This window comes from Rhinoderma darwinii, chromosome 2, assembly GCF_050947455.1.
Source record: "Rhinoderma darwinii isolate aRhiDar2 chromosome 2, aRhiDar2.hap1, whole genome shotgun sequence".
Classification (NCBI taxonomy): Eukaryota; Metazoa; Chordata; class Amphibia; order Anura; family Rhinodermatidae; genus Rhinoderma; species Rhinoderma darwinii.
Window position 1 is genome coordinate 409693591 of NC_134688.1, and position 18975 is coordinate 409712565.

At 40.7% G+C, this 18975-nt stretch overlaps 1 protein-coding gene across 3 annotated transcripts in view; it reads right to left on the reverse strand.

Moving 5' to 3' along the window:
• The window catches only part of LOC142743420 (apoptosis-inducing factor 3-like), a 119672-nt gene that overhangs the window by 48187 nt on the left and 52510 nt on the right, over window positions 1-18975 (reverse strand). For 2 of the 3 annotated variants that reach the window (XM_075854175.1, XM_075854173.1), the window contains exons 2-8: window positions 8339-8420; window positions 7618-7727; window positions 6310-6419; window positions 4995-5039; window positions 4816-4897; window positions 3763-3875; window positions 3423-3509 (exon numbers count right to left, since the gene is read on the reverse strand). In XM_075854175.1, the coding sequence (XP_075710290.1) occupies window positions 3423-3509; window positions 3763-3875; window positions 4816-4897; window positions 4995-5039; window positions 6310-6419; window positions 7618-7727; window positions 8339-8400 (609 nt within the window). In that variant the 5' untranslated portion in view covers window positions 8401-8420. Of the gene's footprint in view, window positions 1-3422; window positions 3510-3762; window positions 3876-4815; window positions 4898-4994; window positions 5040-6309; window positions 6420-7617; window positions 7728-8338; window positions 8421-18810; window positions 18892-18975 lie in introns of those variants that run through there. The other variant, XM_075854174.1, reaches the window with a different exon arrangement.

Below are 18975 nucleotides of genomic sequence, written 5' to 3' on the forward strand. Positions count from 1 at the left end.
ATTGTTGTTAATAAATGCAGGATTTAATTATTTTTACATTTTATCTATTTTAGAGCATCATTTATAAAAAAAAAAACAACAACAACCAGCCTAATGTAACCTAAAACCATGCAATCATTAGATGACTCAGCAGTGTCCATATGGCGGGTATACCCTTCAGAGCCTGTATGATTTCTGTGTATCACTCTGCTATAAATGTATAAATTAAGCCCCATAGAGAAACTTAGAATGGACCCCACCCCCACTGAGAGCTCTGACAAATAAACTAATTTGCTATGAAGTTAATGTCCACAGTAATTTCATACCAGGGAGCTCTGTTAATATTGGCACACCGCTCGCATGGTGCATCAGTGTTTTTCCCCTGGGCAGCATGTAACATATTGGGGTGCACTTCCTCTTTGACGAATCTGGCTTAAGCTAAAAACGTTAGGGCCGACCTTTTCTAAATAGAAAAATGAAGGGATTATTTGAGTTAAAAAAGTTGCGTCCGCACGAAGCCTCGCCAACATTACTCGACTTGTATGTCGGAAAAAGTGGAACAGGTGCTTCATAGATATGGCGCACAGTCTGAACACCATATTTTTCAATATATTTACACCGGACAACTGGCATAAATACATTGATAAATCTCCCTACAGCTCTAAATCCCCTGCTTCCCTTCTTAGGGTATGTTCACACGCTAGCTGTCATTTACGGCTGAAATGACAGCCTGTTTTCAGAAGAAAACAGCTGCGTCGTTTCAGCCGTAAATGCTCCTCCTCGTAATATACGAGGCGTCTGTGACGCTCGTATATCTTGAGCTGCTCTTCATTGAGTTCAATGAAGAACGGCTCAAATTACGTGGCAAAGAAGTGCCCTGCACTTTGCCGAGGCAGTCAATTTACGCGTCGTCGTTTGACAGCTGTCAAACGACGACGCGTAAATTACAGGTCGTCTGCACAATACGTCGGCAAACCCATTCAAATGAATGGGCAGATGTTTGCCGACGTATTGTAGCCCTATTTTCAGACGTAAAACGAGGCATAATACGCCTCGTTTACGCCTGAAAATAGGTCGTGTGAACCCAGCCTTACAGTACATGCTTCAAATTTGTGCCTTCAGCCACCACTAGGTGGAGCTACCATTGAACTCAATGAAGGCTGTAAAAATCTCTATGCACTAAGTTCCCCCTAGCGGTGGCTGCAGGAAAATGCTATGGCTTTATGTCAGGAAGCAGGAGGAGTTCAGAGCCAGGCCCTCTTCTCACCACGGGCCCCATAGCAGTGGCATGGTCCTCCCCAATGGTTAGTACGCCACTAAGTAACAGTGTTATAAAGTGCCAGCTCTGCCCAAAAAAAAAATCCTATTTTTATTTAAAAAAATCTGTCTAAGGTTCCATGCACAAGACCGTGCCCGTAATTACAACCCATAATTACAGTCACGGCGGCCGGCTGTATTTACGGGCCACGCTCCCATTATAAAGTATGAGAGCATGGTCCGTAAAATAAAAAAATAGGACATTTTTTCCAAGTTTCTATGGCTCGGACACCTTCCTGTAAATATATGGGAAGGTGTCAGTCGGCCATAGAAACAAATGGGCCCGGAATTACGGGCGATTTTACAGTTGTGTGCATGGGGCCTTACTGATTTTCAGTCCTATGTGGAAATACATTTTAAATGGTTCCAACCCATCACTTCAAATAAAAGTAGCGAATCACATTGTCACTTGTTAATTCCTTGGGCTCTGGAAAGTCTCTATTTAGGGGTTTAGGTGTCTGTATTTAAAGGGCCTGTATGTATTTGTATAAGGAGTCTGGGATCCGTATCTGTTTAGGGGTCTGGTTTGGTGTCTAATAGTTTAGGGGCCTGATGAAGGGCCTCATATGCACTTTTTGGGATTGAAATGCTGTCGATTGGGGGGGGGGGGGTGTTCTATATTAATGGGCCAAAATTTCTGAGTTTCTACATTTTCTCAAAAGTTGGCAGGTATGGTGTATCTATACCTAACCAATGTTCCTGACTGTTTATGCATTAGAATCATGTGCCTGATCAGTATAGAGAGTTATGTTTTGTACAAAACTCTAAAATAATGAAATATCGTTTTGAATAGCTGCAAATGTAAATGTGTTGTATGTAACAGCCAACGGAATGATCATCTGAATAATGCCTTCCCCAGGAAAACTAAATCGATAAGAGAGTCACAGACAACCTGGTAGAGATGCTAAAAACGGACCATCAAATTATTGTAATCTGCTTGCATTAACCATTATTAGGGTTGCCACCTGCTCCCACCAAAAAAACAAAAGGTCCGGTTTATATAGCTAAAAACAGGGTGTGGGAGTGGGCATTGCTTCATAAGAAGTTTAACAGGTTTCAAAACTTCTTTGACTTCTAGGCTACGAGGATATTCAAGCATTCATAATAGACTCTTTTACTGCCATGCATATCAAATGTACTACATCTCTGTGACAAGATATCGAATTAATACCATCTGGGTAATAATAAAACAAAAATAAGCAGACATTATTTGTGCCATAACAACCAGTAATTCGCTGTATAGCACATGCCACTTCTTCCAGAAATGTTTTAATTGTGGGGCATTGCCATAAGCAATAGCTTTCTTATACCCATATTTTGGACATTCTTATCCATAACCCACAATGTATATCCCGAGAGGTTTGCCAGCAGCTCTAGAAGGTCCATGAATGATCTTCGATTAGATCTCTCTCCGATTGTCTAAATGTATAATCTTCCTTAGGCCGGGTTTGACATATCGTGTGTTTGTTACATACTGTATATTTATGCGGTTTGTGAACCTGGCCGAATAGTTGTCCATCTTTTTTTTTTAGCCTGATGGCTGTTTCATTCAAATCCCTATCTAATTGAAGTTCTCGTTTCCATTTACGTTTGTCCATTTGTGTTCAAATTGCCGTAAACAAAGAATCTCACAATATTTGGTAGGATCTATGTACCTTAGCCACAAATCATTTATTAATATAGAGCTAGACCATCATTTTGCCTGACTGTCGTCCTCGGAGTGTATAATCCTCCTTTGTACACATCGGTTTAGTTAAATTCACTTCTAAATCCATATTAACAGTTATTGTTCTTTTTGCCAACCAATCAATCATGTACTTATACATTGATAATAGTTTTCACGGACCCATTCACTTCAAAGAGTAAATCAGGTCGGTGAAAACGGACCCGACTTTCCGATCTGTGGAAAGACAGAACATGTCCTATCTTTCCACGGATCACGGACGGGTCTCAAGTAGAACACACGGTCGTGTGTAAGAGCCCTTAGGCACGGTGTGGCACTGCTGCCATGGGGAGTATGGTGGTGGCGGCTGCACTGTAAAGCATCGTTATTTACGCAACTGTATAGGAGTTATTTGGCCAACATATGATACTTATAATTAGAACATTGAATGTATAACAATTACCTCTTTCTCTGTCAGTACTTCAATATCATGCTCTTTGTAAAATTCTGTAGGACGTAGGTAGATCTCGACAGCCGTTGCATTCATCGCCTGTAGGATCACAGACTTTGTTTTAGTTCATTTTAATATAGAAGCAGCATTTTATATTGACATGGACAATAATCAAGAGGGTACAACGGACCATGGACATTAGTATTTCTGCAGTTGAATCTGCCACCAAATATCTTAAGTCTGTGGTGGGCAAAAACATTAGATTTAAACACCCCACCAATAGTCATAATAAGTAACAGAACAACAAGAACTTTTAATAGCACATTACAGGGTATCCAAATACTACACAGACCTTGCTAAGCTTTGTTCTGTCATATGGGATGTGCTTTTCTCTTGTAACCATAACAATCCTCCCGGTATAACCTTCCTGGCGAAGCGTTTCAGCACAGACCAACCCAGCAGGGCCTACAGTAACAGGAAAGATAGAAAATAGTATTAGATTCTTTTTTAAAGGGTAACTAAACATTCAAAAAACTTCTGACGTCATAGTGAAGCTCGTGTGAGCGCTGGGCCGCTTGCTTTCTGTTCGACTTTTCTCGGAAAGCCGAGCAGTTGGTGTACAGACTCAATAGAAAGTCTTTGAGCCCGTACACCGCTACATCGGCTTTCCGAGAAAAGTCGAACAGAAACTAAGCAGCTCAGAGCTCACACGAGCACTTCTGCAGCTTCGTTTTAGCAATCGGTCGGGGTCTCAGTGCTCAGATCCCCACCGATCAAAACGTCTGACATGTCACTATGAAATGTCAGAAGTTTGCTGAACGTTTTGTTGAACGCTTCCTCTGCTGTAACTACCACAGACAGAGTAACGAAGTGCAGGGATTGTGAATAGACATCCCGTGGAATGTCTATTCACTGTCTAAACACTTCAGTATCGTTAATGTGTAAGTATAAGACAGCACATAGAGATCTAAAAGGATCCCCATGAGCTGCCTAAATGAATGGAGAGGAGTGCATGACGCTGATTGGTCACTGATTGGTCAGCGTCATACACTCCTCTGTACAACGCCCACTTGGTCTAAAGTAAAAACACGCCCACTTGTGCATTAAGCAACTCATTAGCATAAATCTAAAATCGCTAATAAAGTGGTGAAAACAGATCTTTTTTTTAAATAAGAAGCACTGCTGTCACCTACATTATAGCACCATCTCCTTATGTAGGAGATAGGGCACTTATAATGTGGTGACAGAGACTCTTTAAACGAAAACAAAAGCACAGAAAAAAAAAACCTTAAAATCACATCTTTTCCATTTCCTAAACCCATTCTATATTAAATGAGTAAAGTTGAGTTGGTAATGAAGATGGTGAAACCAATAAATCGCCCCTAAAATTGCACATACTGCTTACCTGTTCCAATTATCACGACAGTGCTTCGGTCGCCAGTAGAGCGGCTGCTCATGGATTTTACCCGTTTAACGCTCTCCAATGCCTACAATTAAAAAGGAGTAATTCATTGGTTGCAAGAACATATGAATGCTGCAATGCTGGACAGCTCAGCGTGTAAATCTTGTACATTAGTATTTTACCTTTTTGCTGGTGACAATACACACACTGCCATTCTCCACTGTGACCTGTAGGTAAGAGGAAAAGCAGAATAAAAAATAGGAAACAACCACATCCAATATATACTTTACTCAAACCAGATTTATCTAGTGGTACACAAAGTTTGATTAACATATAGTATGAGTATCACGGTGTCATCATAAGTTAATGGTGTTAGAGAACCTTTCACCTCCCCATACCTGTGCAGCATGTAATGGGCAGGGCTGCACAAACCCTGGGGCACTATACATTTTTTCTACCCTCCTCCAGTATTTTGATATCGGTGCCATAATATTTGGTGCCCGATATTTAAAATAACCCCCTGAACTGTCAATGGGGCGTGTACTGGCAAGGGGGCGTGTTACTATGGCTGTGACACTGTCCAATCAGATATGGACAGTGTTACAGCAAGAGCAAAGATAGAGGAGAGAGTGTGCGCGCGCGCACGCTCTCACTCTTCAGCTTTCAAGATCAGTCTTCTGCCGAACTGGCAAGGGGGCGTGTCACTGCTACGGACAGTGTAAGAGCTGTGGAGAGGAGAGCGCGCATGTACACTCATCTCTTGCAAGAGGTCAGTCTTGTAGTTTGTCTGCCGAACTGGCAAGGGGGCGTGTCACTGCTATGGACAGTGTAAGAACTGGGGAGCGCTCTCCTCTCCACAGCTCTTACACTGTCCGTAGCAGTGACACGCCCCCTTGCCAGTTCGGCAGAAGGCTGATCTTTAAAGCTGAAGAGTGAGAGTGAGAGCGTCCGCGCGCACACTATCACTCTCCTCTATCCTCGCTGTAACACTGTCCATATTTGATTGGACAGTGTCACAGCCATAGTAACATGCCCCCTTGCAAGTACACGCCCCATTGACAGTTCAGGAGGTTATTTAAATATCGGGCGCCAAATATAACGGCACCGATATCTAAATAACGGAGGAGGGTAGAAAAAAAAAAAAATTTAAAAGTGCCCCCAGGGTTTGTGCAGCCCTGCCCATTATGTGCTGCACATTTAGGGGGAGGTGAAAGATTTTCTTTAAAATATAGGTGATTAGTTAAGTTTATTCAGAAAATATATTGGGGAGGGGCGAATATTGCAATAGGCTGAAAGAAAAAAAGTCAACTGCAAAATGTTATCATATTCCATCACAACCCCCCCTACCTTTGGACATCTAAGTATTAGCACTTGACTGTATATCATTGTATGACGTGTACATTAACAGTATATGAGTAATACTAAATAATTCAAAGCATCTTCAGAAGTAATTCCAATGTTCCTCTATGTAAAAGCTAAATTTTATACAAACATTACCTTATAGCAGGGTAGGCTGTCCAGCCCAGGAAACTCTTCTATGTCGCCATTCCTTACATTGAAACAGGCACCATGCCAGGGACAACGGACTCTGTCCCCTACCAGAACTCCTGAAACTCAGCAGACTTTTCATTGTTATCAATATCACCACAATTATATTTATTTCAGTAGCTTATACAGCACCAACATATTCCGTAGCGCTGTGAACACATTGTCATCACTCACATCATTCCCTTTCCCAATAGGGTTTACAATCTAATTTCCTTGTTTCAGATGCACACGTCTGCCAATTTCATTGGATTAACCTATCAGTATAATTTGGAGTGTGGGAGGACACCAGAGTACACGGAGAAATACCCACACAAACGCGGGGAGAACATACGGAATCCATGCAGATGTTGCTCTTGGTCAGAATTTAACCCAGGACCCCAAGTGCTACAAGGCAACATTGCCAACCACTGAGCCGCCCATATAGTTGGTTCAGCACTTTGCAGGAGTATTTTCTATGAAAGTGTCGTGAATAATTTTTTTTGTAAATGATGTCTATGCATACCTTGTCCGTCACCCAGAAATAGTCAGATAGTTCTGTTCTAACTGCCCCAACAAGCCAGAGCAACCATTGGCAATTTGGACATGAGGTACACATGCATCATTGATCAATCTACGGAGGGGGATCTAGTCTTATGAAGAGATGGTATTGGTGGTCATAAGAAACATTCGTGATCCAGCTTCCGAGTTATTGAACATATTTATTGTAACAGTTTGTAAGTATTTGCATGTTAGTAATGTAGATTGCACATAATTTTTTCTAAGGGATCAAACTGCATTTTTGTGACATTTTGGTTGGTGTATTTGTTAATATATCATAAATATAATGTGTGTCCATGTGTCATTTTATGAACTGGATGTCAAATTTTACTATTTTTGAAGAAAGGAAACTATCAGTGAGGAGACATTTTGTTAATGTGTCTAGGTGTATTTTTAGCTTAAAAGGGTTCTCCAGAGAGAATAAAATGATAGCCTATCCTCAGGAAGCAGAACTCGCATTTGCGCCACGGCCACTTCCAAACAGCTGATCGACAGGGCTGCCGAGAGTCGGACCCCCACCGACCAGATACTGACAGCCTATCCTGAGGATAGGCCATACATTTTTTCTCACTGGAAAACCCTTTTAACGTTCTACTTAGATTATATGCCCCACTGAGGACAGCAACTGATGTAAGTAGATACATTTTGTCTAACACGCTATATAATAAGAAATAAATACAAAACAAATACAAAATGTAGACTAGAAAGTAACATTTTTACCTTTACTTAGAGGTGCACCATAATGGGAACACTTGTTTCCCACAGCACTGAATACCCCGTTATTCTTTACTAGGAGAATTGATTGTCCCTGCACCTGGAACTCACGCATCCTGAAATAAAAAATACATAATAAAGAAGAGAATGCTTATTGAAATATCTGGAGAAAAAAAAAAAAAGAACAATGGAATGTAGGTAAAATTAACTGCCACTTAGGACTGTCCTAAGTGAACTTCAGCGTTTTCAGGGTGATGTGAGCCATTCTGTGTTAAATTAAAGGTTAGTCATAATGTAGATGTAATAGTTTACAGGTGGATCCTGCGTATCAGAGACACGCAGGACCCGCCGACGCTGAACCCGTTAGGTCCGCGGGACTGACGGATTCAGTGTAAAGCGAACGATACAGCTGCTCTGTATAGAGAATACAGAGCAACTGTATCTCCAAAAGTAAAAGGAATTTTTAATAAAAACTATTTACAAAGTTACACTAACTAATCTACTTATAAAAGAAAAAAAATTGCCCTCAAAAGGTGTACATAGCCTTCAAACTGTGCAGCCATTGTTTACACAGTGCTTGTCTCAAACTGGGCACACATAGGTCTGATTGCCTTAATCCCACCAGAATTACAATATTTTCACTTTAGGAGAATTGATCGCTAAGTGGCATATATTGCAAGATATCGTAAAACAATCAGAAACAATTTGGAATATTTTTTATTCTTACTCTCCATCTTTCATATCCAAGTCCTTGCAGAGTTCTTGAGTAATCATCTCGTTTCCACTCATTGTGATTTTATTTTAAATTCCTGCAATACAAACCAATAGTACACAATAGGTCAGCAGTAAATTTACCCCAAAATTATTACAATTTACACATTATTCAAAAACAAATAGACTCCGAATGATTGTAATGACTTTAAATACACATATTTACAACAGAAACAATACAGGAGTAATGATTGTATATTTATTTGACTTTCTGTAGAATGAAACAAACCACATTTCAAGTTATACTTCCTCGTTTCCTACGATTTACATTATAGCGCTTTACTTCCATGCCGCTTTTTAAATTAAAATTCAATGCAACTTCAGAGCAGGTGTTTGTATTTTTAGTAATGAAACTTTTTTTTTTTTTCTAAAAGGGGTTTACCTGTCTTAACCCCTTTAGGACACAGCCTGTTTTGGCCTCGTGGACACAGATGATTTTTTCAAATCTGACATGTGTCCCTTTATGTGGTAATAACTCTGGAATGCTTTTGCCTATCCAAGCGATTCTGAGATTGTTTTCTCGTGACATATTGTACTTTATGTTAGTGAAAAAATTTGGTCGATAAATTCAATATTTATTTGTCAAAAACTTCAAATTTTAGCACAAATGTGCAAAAATTAGAATTTTTCTAAATTTAAATGTATTTGCTTGTGAAACAGATCGTAATACCACACAAAATAGTTACTAGTTAACATCCCCCATATGTCTACTTTATGTTTGCATCATTTTTTTTCACGTACTTTTATTTTTCTAGGACGTTACGAGGCTTAGAACTTTAGCAGCAATTTCTCATATTTTCAATAAAATTTCAAAAGGCTATTTTTTCAGGGACCAGTTCAGTTCTGAAGTGGTTTTGAGGGCCTTCTATATTAGAAAGTCCACATAAATCACCCCATTTTTAAAACTGCACCCCTCAAGGTATTCAAAACCACATTCAGAAAGTATTTTAACCCTTTAGGCGTTTCACAGGAATTAAGGCAAAGTAGAGGTGAAATTTACAAATTAATTTTTTTTTGCCGAAATTCATTTGTAATAAAAAAAAAAATTTGTAACACAGAAGGTTTTACCAGGGAAACGCAACTCAATATTTATTGCCCAGATTCTGCAGATTTTAGAAATATCCAACATGTGGCCCTAGTGTCCTAATGGACTGAAACACCGGCCTCAGAAGCAAAGGAGCACCTAGTGGATTTTGGGGCCTCCTTTTTTTAGGAATATATTTTAGGCACCATGTCAGGTTTGAGGAGGTCTTGTGGTACCTAAACAGTCGAAACCCCCCCAAAGTGACCCCATTTTGGAAACTACACCCCTCAAGGCATTTTTCTAGGGGTATAGTTAGCATATTGACCCCACAGTTTTTTTGCAGAATTTAGTGGAATTAGTCTGTGAAGATGAAAATCACCTATTTTTCTGTGGAAACATAGAATTTTTTCATTTTTACAAGGAATAAAGGAGAAAAAGCACCCCAACATTTGTAAAGCAATTTCTCCCGATTACGGCAATACCCCATATGTGGTCGTAAACTGATGCTTGGACCCACAGCAGGGCTCAGGAGGGAGGGAGCGCCTTTTGGATTTTGGAGCGCAGATTTTGCTGGATTGGTTTTCAGTGCCATGTCGGGTTTGCAACGCCCCGGAGGGACCAAAACAGTGGAAACCTCCCAAAAGTGACCCGATTTTGGAATCTACACCCCTCAAGGAATTTTTCTAGGGGTATAGTGAGCATTTTGGCCCCTCAGGATCTTTTTTAGAGCTAAGGTGACCAAAAAACAGCGATTTTGGCGCTTTAAATTCTTTATTTATTACAGCTTTCACCGTGCGCAATAAATTACGTTTTAATTTATTCTGCCGGTCGGTACGATTACGCCGATACCATATGTGTATAGTTTTTTTTACGTTTTGCAGCGTTTGCACAATAAAATTAAGTTTCTATAAAATCATTTATTTTCTGGGACACGCTATTCTGAGCCGTAACTTTTTTATTTTTTCGTCAAAAAAGCTGTGGGAGGTCTTGTTTTTTGCGGGACGGGTTGTAGTTTTTATTGGTACCATTTTGGGGTAAATGCGACTGTTTGATCACTTTTTATTCTATATCTTGGGAGGGGTGGTGACCAAAAAATAGCGATGCTGACAGTTTTCCGTTTATTTTGTTTGCGGCGTTCACCGTGCGGAAAAATTAACATTATAGTTTCATAGTTTGGGTCGTTACGAACGCGGCGATACCAAATATGTGTATGACTTATTATAGGAAAACAAAACCTTTTATTTTTACACTTTTATAAAACATTTTTATTAACTTTTTTCACTTTATATTTTTGTTTATTAACTTTTTTTTTACTTTTTACACTTTCTTTTTTTTACCTGCAGCTCAGATCGCTGCTAGAATACATTACACTACCTAGATAGTGTAACGTATTCCAACTGTCAGTGTGACGTCACAATCACTCTGACAGTTGGTCTACGAGGATCAGCAGAGGCTGATCCTCATAGGCCGACATACATGGCAGACTTGGGGGCCGTTGTCTGGCCCCCGGGTGCCATCACAAGCATCAGAAGCCCCCACGATTGCATGGGGGCTGCTGATGCACTACAAACCCGCTACATGCGGAGATCGCAATCAAGCCCTGCATGTAACGGGTTAATTGCCGAAATCAGCGGTGATGAGCCGCTGATCGGCAACACTGGAGTGTGTCAGCTGTCGGGGACAGCTGATCTCCAAGTTCCCGATGCACACTGTCGCCGACAGTGTGCATCGGGAACGACACAGTGACTTCCTGTCACTCTGACAGGAAGCCTATCAGGACCAGCCGAAGGTTGGTCCTGATGGGCTTCCGTCCATGGCAGACCCGGAAGCCATTTTTTGGCTTCCGTTTGCCATAGTAACTATCGGCAGACCCCGCGATTTCGGACGGGGGTCTGCCGATATGCTAGAAACCCCTAAAATTCGGCGATTGCACCCGATCGCCGAATTTAAGGGGTTAATTCGCCGAAATCAGCGGCAAAGGACCGCTGGCCGGCAAGAGAGGAGTGTCAGCTGTCGGTGACAGCTGACCTCCCGGTTCCCGGTGCACACTGTCTCCGACAGTGTGCACCGGGAAAAACTCTGTAACTGTACGTCCTCGTGCGGGAAGTAACCTCCCACGAGGATGGACAGTTACGTCCTGGTGCGGATAGGGGTTAAAGGATTAGAAAAACCTGGACAACCCTTTTAACCCCCAATCCACCGCACCAATTTCACTTACTTTTTTGTTTTCTTTTCCTCCCCGCCTTCCAAGAGCCGTAACTTTTTTATTTTTCTGTCTACATAGCTGTAGGAGGTGTTTTTTTTTTTTGCTGGAAGAGTTGTAGTTTTCAATAGAATTATTTAATGTACCATATAATGTACTGAAAATAATTCTTTGTGGGGTGGAATGGAAAAAACAGCAATTCCTCCATTTTTCGGGGGGTTTTGCTTGTTCACTGTGCAGTAAAAATTACATGTAAACTAAATTCTGAAGGTTGATACGATTACAGCTATACCAAAATTTATATATATTTTTTTACCACTTTTACAAAATAAAAATGATTTGTAAAAAAAATAAATATATATATATATATATATATATATATATATATATATATATATATAGTTTTGTGTCTCTATATTGTGGGACTTTACATTTTCTGCCGATGAAGGCTTGTTTTTTTTTTACAGGGCAAGCTGTAGTTTTTATTGCTACCATTTTGGAGTGAATACAACTTTCGATCACTTTTTATTAAAAACTTTTAGGGAGATGAGGTGATTAAGAAAAAGCCATTCTGTCGTTTTTTTACGGCGTTCACATTGCGGGACAAATGTTATATTGTAATAGTTCTGACTTTTACAGACATGACGATATTATTAGGTTTATTTTTTTTACATTACTTCAGGGGGAAAATGGAAAAAGGGGTGTTTTTTTTACGGTTTAATATTTTTTCCTATAATATTTTTTCCCTATAGTAAAAAAAATAATAATAATTCAACTTAAGGTAACTTTTTTTTTTTTAGTCCCACCAGGGGACTTAAAAATGCGATAGTTTGATCGCTTGTACAATACACAGCAATACTTATTACTATGAGATAACGAAGAGGCGATCCCCCTTTTACTAATGGTTTAGATGCCACGGTCGTTACGAACTGCGGTATCGGCTACAATTGGACTAACATACTACATCTTTCTGGCCTTGACGTACAGCTATGTCAAATGTCAGGAATGGGTTAAACATTTATCACTTATCTACAGGTTCATAAGCGTAACTAGAACTCATAGGACCCTGTTGTAAAGACCGAAAAGGGCCCCTTCCTTGTTGACCGTAAACTGAATTGTAGTAATGCAAACAGAAACATAGCTATCAAAGGAGGGATATTAGCGTCATATCATCTACATATGGTGAAGGTAGACAACAGAAAGCCAGAATTTATTTTTTTTTGCCACAAAGAGAAGAGACGTTCAAGAGCAAAGGCAGGTTTTTACCTGGAAGGGAATGCCAAAACATTTAGCATCGGCAGCAGGAAGGGCAAAATGTTCCCCCATTATGTTCACTTTGCCAGCTTTCTACATGTACTACATCACACATTTTTTTTTTTACATAGGATGGTTTAGAAGTTAGTGCTCCTGGTAATATCACAAGTGATCTAGAGAGGTTTAGAGGTTAATATTTAATATGCTTTATGGTCTTAGGTGGTAAAGGAGTGAATAGTGATATTTATGTTGCCCTAGAGGAGGTAAAACATCATGTAGGAAAAAATCAGCTAGTTATTGGGGGACCTAGCAACTGGAAACCCCTTTAAAGGAGAACTAACAAATGTGTTTTATATATGGACCTTTAGGGTAGGAACACACAGCGTAAACACTGCGGATTTTCCGCAACTGATTAATTGCGGAAAATCTGCAGCGTATTACAGTAGCTGCAGTGTGGGTGAGATTTCAACAAATCTCGTCCCCACACTGCGGTAAATATCCGCCCAAAAAAAACCACATAAATTCACCTGCAGTGCAGTTACTTCAACCGCAGCATGTCAGTTAATTCTGCGGATACGCAACTCTTCTGTTGCGGGTTTACCCATTGAATTCAATGGGGTGCTTAAACCCGCAACAAAGCAGTGTGTGATGCGATATTTGCTGTGGAATCACAGCGATGCGCCGCAAAAATCGCAAGTAAGAAAAAAAATAAATAATAAAGTTATACTTACCCAGAGTTCCCTGCGTCTTCTCCAGTCTGGCCTCCCTTGGTGACGTTGCAGGCCATGTGACCCCTGCAGGCAGTCGCAGGTTGCAGCGTCACATGGCCTGCAACGTCATCCCAGGAGGCCGGACTACGCGCTGAGAAAAGGGAGGGGGTAAGTATGAACATTGTTTTTGGTTTTTTCCGGCGCTGCATCACAATTTGGTGCCATTTTTCGGACGACTTTCCCTGCGGTGTCCAGAGCGGATGCGCTGCGCAGCTTAACGCAGTGTATCCGCACTGAATACGTGATGTGTGTTCCTACCCTGAGTGATACAGCCCAATAGCAGCGGCCTTTGACCCCTATACTTTGTCATCGGTTAAACCAAGCACTACCTCCGGTGGGAACTGAGCTATAAACACCACAACTTGGGTATGTATATTGGCACAATGAAGATACTATAAGTTCAAAAATAGAAAAATATTGATTGACATCAGTTTCACTTACATAATTTAAAAGCATTTAAAAATGGCATAGAAATATTCTATCCAACAATATTGGGGGTTACCACCATGATACGTGGTTAACCTATGCCCCCATACATCCACTATACCCCTCAATTCAGATATACAATATGACTCTAATCCATAAACATGAAAAATAAGCAGTAGTACAAAATGTTGCATCAATGTAGTAGGTAATATGCTAATATGCACAGCAAACAATACCAGTGTTGGAATAGTGGAAAAAAGGTGCCCAGTGCAACGATCAGCCGATGAACGAGCAAACGCTTGTTCATCGGCTGATTGCATAGTTTAGGCAGGAGCAAACGAGCGTGGATCAACGAGCTGTCTTGGGCTGTGTAATAGGAGCCTAAAGGTATGTTCACACTGCATATTTTCGGCCATTTAACGGCAGACCAATCGGAAGCAGAACGCCTCCAAACATCTGCCCATTGATTTCAAATGGGAAAAACGGTGTTCTGTTCCGACGGTCCGTTTTTTTACGCAGCTTTTTTTTTTTAAAAAGGCCACGTAAAAAAAAGGCCGCGAAAAAGAAGTGCAGGTCACTTCTTGGGACGTTTTTGGAGCTGTTTTTCATTGACTCTAAAGAAAACATCTCCAAAAACGGACGCGAGGGACTTAAAAAACACCTGAAAATCAGAAGCTGTTTTCCCTTGAAAACAGCTCCATATTTCCAGACGTTTTTTGCTAAGCGTGTGAACATAGCCGAATAGGGAAGCTGCAGGAAGTTTATACCCTCCACTGCTTTACTGCTTAGAACTCAAGCTTGTAAAGAAATCATTAGGGTAATAATACCCGTTAGGGAACTAGTGTTCATGTTGTTAATATACTGTACTGTGAGGGATACTAAAAAGTTAGAAATGTTGAAGTTCTCGTCTTTCCCTCATTCCCTTTGACGGCAATGACACAGCAGAAAGTTGTATAAACGGCAGCTTACATTTTCCCCACCTAAATGACCAAACAATGTAATCATTAGGAAAGGTGCAGCCGGAGTGACGGCACGCACAGCTAGGACATTCTGGTAGATAACAATTTCTTTAGGCAAATCTTTGCAGATTTATGTAACATTTAATTTTTTCATCTAAATAAATAAATAAAAATAGTGTGAAGAAGTGTAAAATTTGTTTCAAATATTTTGTTATTTTGTTTTTCTTTTCGAGAGGAGACACACATCCCGTTGATAAATTTAGCATAGGCTAAAAACAATGACCAGTAGAAAGTGAATGAAAACATAATAAAAAGTCACGCTTGATTTATGCTTCGGAAAAATTTGCGCTGGGACTTCACAAATCTGCCCCAAATACCATATTTTATTCAAATAAACTCATGCCAGAAAAATTGTATAAATACATATTTACGATTGCTCGTTCCCAGAATAGGTACTGCTGAATTTGCGTAACAGAATTCTTTGCAGAACTTCTGTAGAATTTACAGCAGCAGCAAAGTGGATAAGATTTTGTTAATCTCAGTCACACGTTGCGAAAAAAAAAAGTTAAGAGAAGTCGTGCAGAAAGTGTTCTGCAATGTGACTTTCAAATCCACAGCACGTCAATTTATTCTGCGTATTTTATGTGGCCCTTTACTTGCAAAATCGTGCAGCCATAAAGAGTGTATTCATTAATGGTCAAATGATTTTGAAGGTAAAGGTGCGTCTTACCCGAGGCCATTAACGTAATGCGTGGCCATTAACAGCAATTTCACAGCCACTCCGAACATGGTGGCGGCGCGGCTGTTGGCTGCATGGTGGCTGGGTTAGCGCTGCTCCGTGTGGCCTTACCTTTAGTTCTCAAAACACTCCTTTCAGTTACTTGTTCCCTCTATAAGCCGAAATCTATCACCCACAGTGATGTTTAAAAGACAGTATATTGGTCACAGTACAATATTAATCTCAATAAAAATACATCAATTTTTTTTCCCCATTTTTCCTCAAAAATTTTACAAATGCAATGATATAAATAAAAAACTATATCTATCGAGCTGTGCAATTCCCTTATTACCCTTAAAAATTGCAGTTTATATGTATGGATTGTAGATTACGAATTACATATAAGGATATAATTGGATATTCCACTGTGATAGTTTTAATCCCACCCCCCTCTCGTCTTTACATCTCAAACCAACGTGACAGCTCTTCCCATGGCGTGAGCACACCACAAACTAGAGCAGTCACTGTCAGCGCAGATCCGCAACAGCTGCTACAGTTTTTGTGGCAGATTTTGGTTCAGTTTTTTTAGCCAAACACTGTACTGGACAAAATAGAAAGGAGATGCATCAGTATTTTCTTTAGGGCTGATTCAGACGAACGTTGCGTTTTTGCGCGCGCAAAAAACGCGGCGTTTTGCGCGTGCAAAAACGACTTGACAGCTGCGTGTGTCATCCGTGTATGATGCGCGGCTGCATGATTTTCGCGCAGCCGCCATCATAGAGATGAGTCTAGTCGACGTCAGTCACTGTCCAGGGTGCTGAAAGAGTTAACTGATCGGCAGTAACTCTTTCAGCACCCTCGACAGTGAATGCCGATCACAATATCGAGAAACCTGTTACAAAAAAAGAAAAAGTTCGTACTTACCGAGAACTTCCCTCCCGGCCGTTGCCTTGGTGACGCGCCTCTCTTGACATCGGGCCCCACCTCCCTGGATGACGCCGCAGTCCATGTGACCGCTGCAGCCTGTGCTTGGCCTGTGATTGGCTGGAGCTGTCACTTGGACTGAATTGTCATCCCGGGAGGTCAGACTGGAGGAAGAAGCCGGGAGTTATCGGTAAGTCAGAACTTCTTTTTTTTTAAACACGTTCATGTATATTGGGATCGGAAGTCACTTTCCAGGGTGCTGAAACAGTTTAATTCTTTCAGCACCCTGGACAGTGACTATCTCCTGACGTCGCGTACCGGAAATTTTTTTGCCGGGTTCGGCCAAAACGAGTTCGGCCGAACCCGGTGAAGTTCGGTTCGGTTGTCCGGGTTCGCTCATCTCAAAGACACTCCGTTTGGATGTTTGGAAACAGAAAAGCACGTGGTGCTTTTCTGTTTACATTCATCCTTTTGACAGCTGGTGCGCTGTTTCAGTCGGTTCGCACGGAAGTGCTTCCGTGCTACCTGCGTGGTTTTCACGCACCCATTGACTTCAATGGGTGCGTGATGCGCGAAATACGTGGAGATATTGAGCATGTCGCGCTTTTTGCGCAGCGGACAAACGCTGCGCAAAAAGCACGGACTGTCTGTACTGCCCCATAGACTTGTATTGGTCTGTGCGTGGCGCGTGAAAATCCCCCCTAATACCTTTTCTCCCTTTTGTATCCACTTCTGGCTTTGGCTCAAAAAACAGAGCCAAAAACTGCCACAAGAACTGCATCAAAACTGTGTGTGTGATCCTGGCCTTATGCTGCTTTATTGTATACATAGAAGCTGCAGTGCAAAACAAAATAAAATTTGTAATAATACTATATTCTAAAAAGGTTTATGATGGCCAAACACATACATTACATATTTGATGTATAAAAAAAAATAAATGAAATAGAAAACAAAAAAATAAAAATTGGTTTCAAAGGATTGTATTTTTTTTTTTTACATGAAACCAATGCAAAAGAAAATGATTAATAGCCGATTACTTCAAGGGGAGAACAGGTGGGTTTGGAGGCAGGACTATGGGAGAGGCAACAGACACTAATTGTTTGGGTGGGCGGCCAGCAGGCAGCCCACTGTTCACTGGCCCATCTGGCATTTGCCAGAACTGCCAGGCCCTGGGCACGATCTACAAGGTGGTGTGTGACTAAGTACATGGGGGGCTGTATGGCACCCAGGGCAGGGGGGCCTAGTCAAAAGTTTGCTATGGGGCCCAGTCTTTTCTAGTTACGCCCCTGCACATCAGGCTCCGTGTGCTGCCATATAGCCTCAGCTCAGGAGACCACAAACACATTTTAAAATGCTGAAAAAAGGTGTATGTAAAAAATGCCATGCGCTTCAATTACTTCTTTTAAATCGGTTTTGGTGGCATTTTCTATTTAGTGTCATTGTGTACATGCATTTTTTAAGTCCTATTGAAAAGCCTATGGAGAATTACACCAGAATAAAACTCTATACCTAGAGCATGCTGCATTTTGAAGAAACGCCACCGACCCCCAAAAAAAAAAAAAAATATGCTGTGAAAAACGCTACCTCAAAAGAAACTGATCCAAAAACTGCATCAAAACTTTGTGTGTGATTCCAGCCTAAAGAAACTTCTTTCCTCTGTCATATCTATTCCTGTGTTTGGCTTAAAAAAACACATTTGTGCTTCCAGCCTTGTTATGTGGAATACAAAGTGAATATAAGGATCAAGTAACAGAAGTTAAAATTCTAAAAACGTTTAAAATTGCTCAATGCCCTGAAGACGCAGACTGTTGTGATGTACTGGCGGGGGTCCAGTCTAGTAAAGTAAGAAATTCTGACATTATCTTAGGGACTAACCTAAGTAGCAATATAAAATTTTATGGGTCACCAAACAAGAACTTCAATAATAAAATATATATAAAAAAAAAAAAAAAAAAAGAGTTAGCTGCAGTTATAGTCCTGCCTGTGGATGTCATAATGATCAGCTGATGCAGACTAACTATAATGCTATAAGTGCAATGAGATGATAGATAGATTAGATAGATAGATAGATAATACTCTCACACTTTGCGGGAGCAGTTATACAACATTTGTTGGGAGTCTGTTGTTACAGAAGTAATTGTAGTACTCACCAGCTGAGCTGCTGATCACACAATAGGTGCAGTAGTAGCTGTCACTGGAGATCTGTCGCCTGTTCTGGTAGGACCTGCCCCTGACACAAAGCTGATGTGCATATTCACCATGAGCAAGCTGCCAGCCAGTGGCCAGTCATTGTTCTGCACAGTCTCGTTACCTGG